The sequence below is a fragment of the Daktulosphaira vitifoliae genome, unplaced genomic scaffold, assembly GCF_025091365.1.
Source record: "Daktulosphaira vitifoliae isolate Bord-2020 unplaced genomic scaffold, ASM2509136v1 Scaffold_5, whole genome shotgun sequence".
NCBI classification, from domain to species: Eukaryota; Metazoa; Arthropoda; class Insecta; order Hemiptera; family Phylloxeridae; genus Daktulosphaira; species Daktulosphaira vitifoliae.
Genome location: NW_026099576.1, coordinates 21602218 through 21611080, shown reverse-complemented (window position 1 = coordinate 21611080; position 8863 = coordinate 21602218). Strand labels below are relative to the sequence as shown.

The following is an 8863-nucleotide window of genomic DNA, read 5'->3' as shown; positions in this document are numbered from 1 at the left end:
TGTGTATTATACATGTATATTAACTCAAAATTTTGAAACTTTAAATGTTTATATCTAATAAGCTAATAAAGTTATATTAAAAATTCAAATGCCATTTACTATTAAATTAAAAACTCAAACATTTTATTAAATTAAAAATATGTGTTACCATTTAAAAAAACAAAGTGACCCCCTCCAAGGCATAAGGGATGAACTTAAAAAGTATTACATAGTTAAAAATTCAAGAATAATGTGTAACTAAAATAATGAAAAAAAAAAATGTTTAAATTATTATTATTCTGCAAGTAATTGAGTGGGTTATGATAAAAAAAATCACCCTGTATATATATATATAAATCTATATTTTTAAATTATTTTCAATTATTTTACTAGAACATTTAAAGATAAGCATTATGTGTGAGCAAATTAAAACAAAAAATTTTAAGCCATTTTTATTATTTAACTTTTTTTTTTTTCATTAATTATAATAAAATTTAAAATTAAAGTGATCTATTATTGCATAGTTGTTCATTAAAAGATCAAAGGATTACATAATTTATAATAGGTAAAAATATTTTATCATATCATTGTAATGCGTTTAAAAAGTACAACAATTGAAAATAAAAACCAAAATGTTTTGGCTAAATATGGTTTCAAGACTGTTATTGAATAAATCTTAGTAGTAGTATAATTTATATACTGACCAAAAAAATTAACTATTTATAACTTACATAAGCTAAATGATAATCATAGTTAGATTATGAAAAAGTATATGTAAGAAAATAAAATGGTTAAGTTAAAAAATATGCGTTAAATTTGTTTGTTTTGACTTGCTCACACGTAATGCATAGTTTTAAAAGTATTTCTAGAATGATTAAAAAATAAACTTTTACAATTTTCATTAAAATTTTACACAAAAAATTGTTGAAAATATATATATTTTGTTTTCTTATGATTTTATTATTAAAAAGTTTTTATTTTAAAATATTTAAATATTAATTGATTTATAATCAAATGGTGTTTATAATGTTTGTTTTTTCGTATAGAATAATTTGGTATCATTGTTTCTAATTTTGACACAAATTATAAAAAATATGCGAAAAACATGATTTTTCCTTAAAAATCCGTTTGCAAGACAGCAAAATATTTTTTTGACGATTTCTATAGTTTCTAGGCTTTTATAGTGTTTTTGGTCCCATATGAATACCTGTAATGATACTGTACGAGGCAGCTAGACCGTTAGACGGCTAGTTGTGCACCGCACTAGAATGCCGTTTTACCTTAAGCCTATTTAAAAAACGTTATTATTGATACGAGAGTGAGTCACCTAGGGCATGACGGCTAACAGTATATCCAATAAGTAACGAAAATAACAATATTTAAATCACAAATGAACGTATATATTAGGAATTCCTCAGAGAGTATCTTAAATTTAAGGGGTAACGGGAGGGCCCTTAAATACTAATAACCGGCGAAGCGGCATTTAACAAAATAGTTAATCTCAATTAAAACAAACAATAAATAACATTAAAAATATTATAAAACTCAGGTGTATAGATGACGTTATTGAAGGTGATGAATGGACTGTATGAGATCTTGTGGTAATGGTGTCGAACATCTGAGTATGACGAGTCAGAGTGTAGATCCAAGTACGTAATGGCAGATGAGAACAGACTACGGCAATGATAATGTTTAGTGATGGTCAGTAGTAGTGGCGTGCAAGGGCACGTAAGATTCGAGCACAAGTGTGCAATAAACAAATAAAAGAATAACGGCGTACAATGGCCGAACAATTTACTATTCAAGCGAAGGCGCTTGTAACAGAACAAAAGTGACTCAAAAAACAATTGACTGACTGACTTACGACAATGAACTGTACACGGAGGTCATTGATTTGCCGTGATGGGTGTGCAAGGGGGTGAGTAAAGCAATTCGCTGGTGATCAGCTGTCCCACGAAATAATATAATCAATGATCTTTGTAACAACTGGTCAACTAGATCCTTCCAAAGGCGTTCTGTACCATACAGATACGGTCGAAAAAAATAATAAAATGAACATTTTGGTCCACCCCAGTATACAGTATTATTAATTAAGTATACCCCTTCATTCTTTTGTTAACCCATAAACCAACAAAATCAGTCCAGCAAGAGCTGAATATTTCCATGGAAAGGCATTAAAAAACAACATACATAATAGTAGAATCAATACTTTTTCGTCTTCGTATCAAAGCTAAAAATCCTATTGTTATTTACAAAAAATTTTAATAAGATGAAAAAGTGGTAAAATTTTCAATACTTAAGTATAAATATCTAGATTACAACGATATTTGTACAAAATACTAATGTCATGAATCTTTTTTTCCCTAAAACTATTTCTTTTTTGTAATTTTTATATTAATATATACTAGAAAACTCACGCGTGAATTCAAAAATATGGCCACTAGGCTACGTTGGATGATTTGATAGAAATTGACCCCCAATCTTTCAAATGAATTTTTGTTAAAGAATAAGTACTGTTTATTATAAATATTTTAACTGATTTTATTAATTATATTTTATCAAATAATTATATTAAAAAAAAAAAAATTATATTTAATTACAGTTACCTTTTTAATATTTAGTGCTTGAAAAGAAGTCTCATTATTTGTCATCAATAACACTTCTCTAACCTGATAAAAAAATACAATATCATTAACGTTTTTAAAGTTTTATTTTTACATAATTTTGAAAATTAAGTGATTGTCGAAAAAAATGATACATTATCTTATCCGTATGTTAATATTAATATTTTATACATGCATGACTAATTTATAATTTTACTAATGTGTTAATTTTTTAATTGATGATACAATGATTTATACATTAAAGCGTTACCCTTTCTTTTATTTTTTTTTCTTCATCTGATAGTTCATCATATGTTAACATCCCTTCACATGCCCTTGAAAGAGTTTCCATTGCGCCTGTAGCCTATCATATAAAAAATATGTTTATTATGATGTACTTTTTATTATAAAATAAAATATTTTTACCGCGTTTGAATAGACTCTAATTGGTTTGCACAACAGGTAAACAATACCAAAAAATAATTCGAAATAAATTTGCCAATGCATTTTACTATTTTTATAACCTTAAGATAAAATAGTATATAGATTTTAATACAACGAACAATGTAATACAAAGTATATATTATTTTTAAAATTTGTTAAATTCAATTGAAAAAAATTAAGTAGAGTATGGGTATATATACTACAAAATCGAAAAAACATTGTTTACTTTTTTATTTTTTTATATACAATTTATCTTGAAAACATAACATTGTTATTCATAAATATAAATAATAAATCTTACTGTATAGTTTTATTTATAGTTTACATATTTACAGATCTGTTATGTGAAGCATGATTGTACAAAAATTTGCTTTTCGTCTAGTTCTTACCGAGTGACTAAATCCAATGAAAGAATAGCGTTGGAATTTATCTTCTTACAGAAAAATATAACAAAAACAACGTTATCAATAGTGTTTTGGAGAATATATGGCGTTATCCACTAGCAATTTCAGAAATTAACGTATACGTTCACAAATCAGCATATAACTTGAAAGAATAAAAGGGTTTTTTTGCAAAAAACCCATTGATTGTGATGTTTTTGTATATATAAAGTTAACTCTTGGTATTGACTGGTTTAACCCCTTTAGCATACACTTCACAATAATCAATTTATTGACTATTAATTATAAGTAGAACCATTTATCTTTGTTTTGCAAACAATGATTGTGTATTTGGAATATTTAAAACAAATTATACAATTATATTTTGTTTGGTCGTGCCAGTGCAAAATGGCGCCGTGGGAGTCGGTGAGTTTCGGTTTTTCATCGTCATGAGGGCGACTTGCCCTAACCGGTTTTACTGTTGTGGTACTTTGTGTGTGCGGTTGTCGTGAGTGGCGTCTCTCCCGTGCTCATATTCTCCTGATGTCCATGTGCGTATCTACAGCAGAATTGCGTATACGGTTTCCTTTATCGTTGACGTCTTGCAGCTGTCGGTCGTTAAATTTGTAGAGCGTAAATGCCCATAAACATTGTTAATCATTGTTTTGTACGGGAAACGTTTGTCATTAATTAGTCAGTGGTTTTTATAAGGTAAAGATCGATTGTGTCGCGCTCGAATGTCACATTCATAATAAAGACATCATAGAGGCCCGGCATTTAATCATTTGGCGAAAAACCTGTCGAAACAGAATAAATCTAACGAGATTCACGTCAAATAAACACGGTTTTTTTTTTAATGAATGTATAATTTTACTAGTTTAATGTTATTGCAGTAATTTTTATTGTTATTTATTCATTGTACATATATTTGTTTCGAGTTTAAGTTTACCAATATTAGAGTAAGATCCAATTGTCATTTATTTTATATTAAGTTTAATAATAAAAAACCCAAAAAAGACAATTAGTCCATAAAATTTTACTTGAATTTTCCTTTGTTTAGTTTTAATATTGATTTATTAATTTTATTTGTTTTACCTAAAGAACCAACATTGACGATATTTAACTCGGCGAGTTACTAGTCCGACTAGTCACGTCAAGCATAGTTTAACTAATGTTAACTACGATAACCTTACTATGAAATCTGTGTATTTTATCAAGTTTTTTAGTTAGTTTTGAGATTAGAAAAGAGCTTTCGGGTGACCCTATGTCTGGTATTCCTCAGTCCACTTTAAACTTAATTATAACTGAAGATAAATGTTAACAAATATTTACATTTCTTAAAATAAATCATTTCTTTTTTTTTGATGGCGTCACTTCGGCTAGCCTTTAGAAGTAGGGGTTGACAAATTTAATTAAACTGCAATTAGCGCTGAAAGTTAAGGAGACAAACGTAGACTAATATTTATCACTAGGTAACAACGCAAGCGGTGAGCATGGCAAATGACGTTCAAGATTGGAAAGGGGCGTTAAATGCACACACAAATGCCGATAACCGGTATGAATTAAAGTAGGATACATTTAAATGTCCAAGAAATTTTTTAAAAGTCAAGTTGAAAAGATTTCTAATCAAATAAAATTTGCTATTTTTATCTAATGCTTGTCGACAGATAAAGTGTCAGATTTTCAAAAATATATTACGAATGAAAAAATATCATCGAAGTTTGATGATTATCAAATCCAAAATTTGAATATCATTAATAATACTTTTTTGAATTATTACATCAAATCTAAAAGTTATTTTGTATTTGATTTATTATATATAATGCATTACTCAGATCAAGATGATGCCCAAAAAATATACGTACTCGCATATTTTATTTTATTTTTTGCAAAGTATTCGTAATTAGGTTATAAATAACAAGAACACTAAATACTAATATTTGATAAATTTATTTTCACGTTAAAATGCATAATTTTGAGATATTTTTCTAAAATTAAGAGTTTTTTTCCAATTTCGGCAACGGTTGGGTCCAACTAGATTAAAATCATGTTCCAATCGGGTTTTAATCAATAAAATCGATCTTAATGTATAAATTAATAGCTGAAAGATTATATGGAAAGATATAAAAATAAAACACACACTATCACATAACCAATACCCTTTCAGCTTCATATCGAAAATAACAAAACCTTGGAGTTTAAAATTATTTAAATGAGAAAATGGATATGATGACACCCTAAGATATTTTTCTGGATAATTATTAGGCGTATTTGTTCGGTAACTGAACTAGTTCCACTTATTATAGGATAATTATTTTAAAAACAGGAATTTTATTTACAATTTTTCACCATTTAATTTTTATTCAAAATTCCACGTAGTACTCTTTTAATTTAAATAAGTCTTAAATTAGAAATACTTTTATTCGTCATATTTTTCTTTAGCTATTTCATAAAAAGTGTTTTGATTTATTTATTTACGTTCATGTTAAACCTTAAGCTTCTAAACAATATTATATTGTTTTTACAAATAAGATATACGTGTGATTTTGAACTAACACATTTGTTGATTAAAATTATTTTCAAAAAATTTAGTCATCGTTTCGTTAACATGTATAAAAATAATTCCATAAAAAGTTTGTAAACTTTACTATACATTTTTAATCTAAAAAAATAATATTGTCTCAACTTGCCGCGTTCTTCGCTATAATAAATATCTACACATTTTTTTTTATTTCAAGCTATTCGCAGGTTTATGTTATTGTTACGGGGTATACGTTAATTTACAAAATCGATTGACGGTATATGATGTACATCCCTCAAAACATCATTGATCATATCATAATTATATAAAATTTAACAAGCTCAATAGTGATGTTGGAAAAAAAATGAACAACAATAAATAGTATATTCTTAATGAGTACATTAACACTTTCTTGTATTTTAGTGTTTATAATTTTATAAAATAGAGTTATAAATATTTAATTCTAATGAAAAATTTAAGTTACATTAAATCTTTAACAGTTTATGAATTAGTTAAATTATGTAAATATATGAGTATTTTACAACTTAAATCATCAAGCAATAATTAAATCAATAGCTCATTAAAAATTAATTTACATATCAAATTTTCTCAACTAAACATAAATCCCAAAATATTTATCTAATAACCTGCGTAGGGTTTATAATATTTATTAGTGTTGATAATATTTCATATAGTTAATTTAAAGACAGGTGTGAGAGCGACATTACTCATTGGGCGACGAATGCTCACTTTCATACGCATCGAAGCTAAAAAACAAAGAGTAATTTATTTCAAGAAACTTTCAAGAATTTTCTGGGAGCATATAACTATATTTGTATTATTAGAAAGTAAATTAATTAAATAAAATGTTGCCTATTTTGTAATATTACTTTTTAGCTTCCATGCAAAGATGAGAAGGTTTTGGTTTTACTATGATGTGTTTTTTTTTGGCTGTTATCACTTTTTCTCATCTCCACAAAACCAATTTCTTTCTACGATACGTCAAAAGATCACAAATAGTATCTAGTTGAAGACATTACCCTTAAAAGTTTAAAAAATTTCCCTCAATTACCGTAAATGAAGGGAAATCTCCAAAAAAATTACATTTTTAAAAATCAGTGATTTTTGACATTTTTTTCACTAATTTTCTTAAAGCTACTATTTATTTTTAAAAATAAACGAATCAATATAATTTTTTTTTATAGATTCATGATGTCTTTACCTATCATATGATATATATTTTTTATAAATCTGACTTTTTACCTGCCCACAAGGGGGAAATTTAAAATGACAACTTTTTCACAAAAAATTAACTTTTTCAACTCAACTTTTGAAAGTGTTCCGGAAATATTGACACTTTTTTATAAATCTTAAATTAAAGCTTATGTAATAAACTAATCATGGATAATCATGGACAAAAAAATTTCGGACTTAACTTTATCTTTTTAGTGAAAATCGCTACTGAATGATATTTTTGAGTGAAAATTCTCGATATTATATTTAGCATTTTTAACTTTATAATGCCATAACTATAACAATACAATTTTTTTATGAGAAATAATATTTTTTAATAATTCTTTTTTCATTCAGGATATAAATAAGGAAATAGCAGATCACGTAGCTTTTGGAATAATCCATCAATTTTTTTAAATTAAACACTATCTAAAGATTTCTATCNATAGTATTTGTTTCCAATGTTTTCATTTCGGCATATTAGAAGAAATATATTTAAAATATTAGTTCTTTTAGTCATGAATTACTTTGTATGATTTCGTGATTATTTGTTTGCCAACTACTGTGCCGCGACCATTCTGTGTTGGTTTTTTTATTATTCATTAGATAGTAATAGATCAGAATTTAATGAACCAGTTTTCGTTTTAGCTTTATAAATAACAAAAATAATCACATAAAAACGTTTATTTTCTACATGGATAAATAATTTACTTATAAGAGATATTTAAATATATCTATTATAATTACTAATTTCGATATTTTATATTTTTTAATTTTTAATACAGTGTAATATTGTATATTTAACAATAAATTATTGTACAAAAACCAAGGTACTTTGTTACTTATAACACAACCACACAAGTGGTGAAATAATAAAAACAATAATCATTTTTATCTTGATAGGTTAATATTGATTTCTGATAGTAAACGTTCTTACTGAGTGCCAATTAGAAATTAATACAATAAATGGCACACAAATCTGAAATATTTGAAATAATGACTAACAGAATTTCTAAGAATCTTTAAATCATAATGTTAAAATTACACTTTCTTACGACATATAATTGATAAATTCATAATATTTTTTGTAAATTTGGACTAAAATGAAGTTTTTTTTTAACTATATTTAAGTCTAGACCTAAAAGACTATTAAATAGTATATTTATAATACATCATAATATTATTTTGATTCAGTTAGAATTTAAAATAGTGTTTTTTAAATTGGCATTATGTCAATAAATAACATACAATGCGAGTTTTAGTAAAATATGTTAGATAAAAAAATATGTAAATTTTTTATCGACGACGTTATCTAACTTCATTTNCGATGACTTTATAAATGGTTACCTAAACGTCATCTACGATAAAACGTTTGTTAACTAAATGACAAATGTCTAGATATTTTTTATTTATGTGTCTATTGGAAATTCGTTTTTATAGATGCAGTTTATCATATATATTGACTAAAACTTATACTAAAATTTAGAAGTACCATATTATTAATTAATATAATAGTACACAGTACTAACTACATACATGTATATATATTCTAAATTATAATATAAATTTAAAGGTCAATAGTGAAAAATTATGTTCAGTTTAATAAGTTTAACATAGATATATTTCATTCATTATATTTGATGATTTCATAAAATGATACTTAATTTGAAGTTCAGCAGCAAATTATTTTGTATTTTAGCGAC

At 25.8% G+C, this 8863-nt stretch overlaps 2 protein-coding genes across 4 annotated transcripts in view; both read right to left on the bottom strand.

Annotated features, from left to right (window-relative positions):
- LOC126907962 (uncharacterized) overlaps window positions 1–3175 on the bottom strand; it is a 37099-nt gene extending 33924 nt beyond the window's left edge. For both annotated transcript variants that reach the window (XM_050689715.1, XM_050689714.1), the window contains exons 1-3: window positions 3009–3175; window positions 2854–2946; window positions 2586–2648 (exon numbers count right to left, since the gene is read on the bottom strand). In XM_050689715.1, the coding sequence (XP_050545672.1) occupies window positions 2586–2648; window positions 2854–2946; window positions 3009–3089 (237 nt within the window). In that variant the 5' untranslated portion in view covers window positions 3090–3175. The remainder of the gene's footprint in view (window positions 1–2585; window positions 2649–2853; window positions 2947–3008) is intronic.
- The window catches only part of LOC126907942 (uncharacterized), a 143560-nt gene that overhangs the window by 122562 nt on the left and 12135 nt on the right, over window positions 1–8863 (bottom strand). The gene's annotated exons all lie outside the window — the stretch shown is intronic.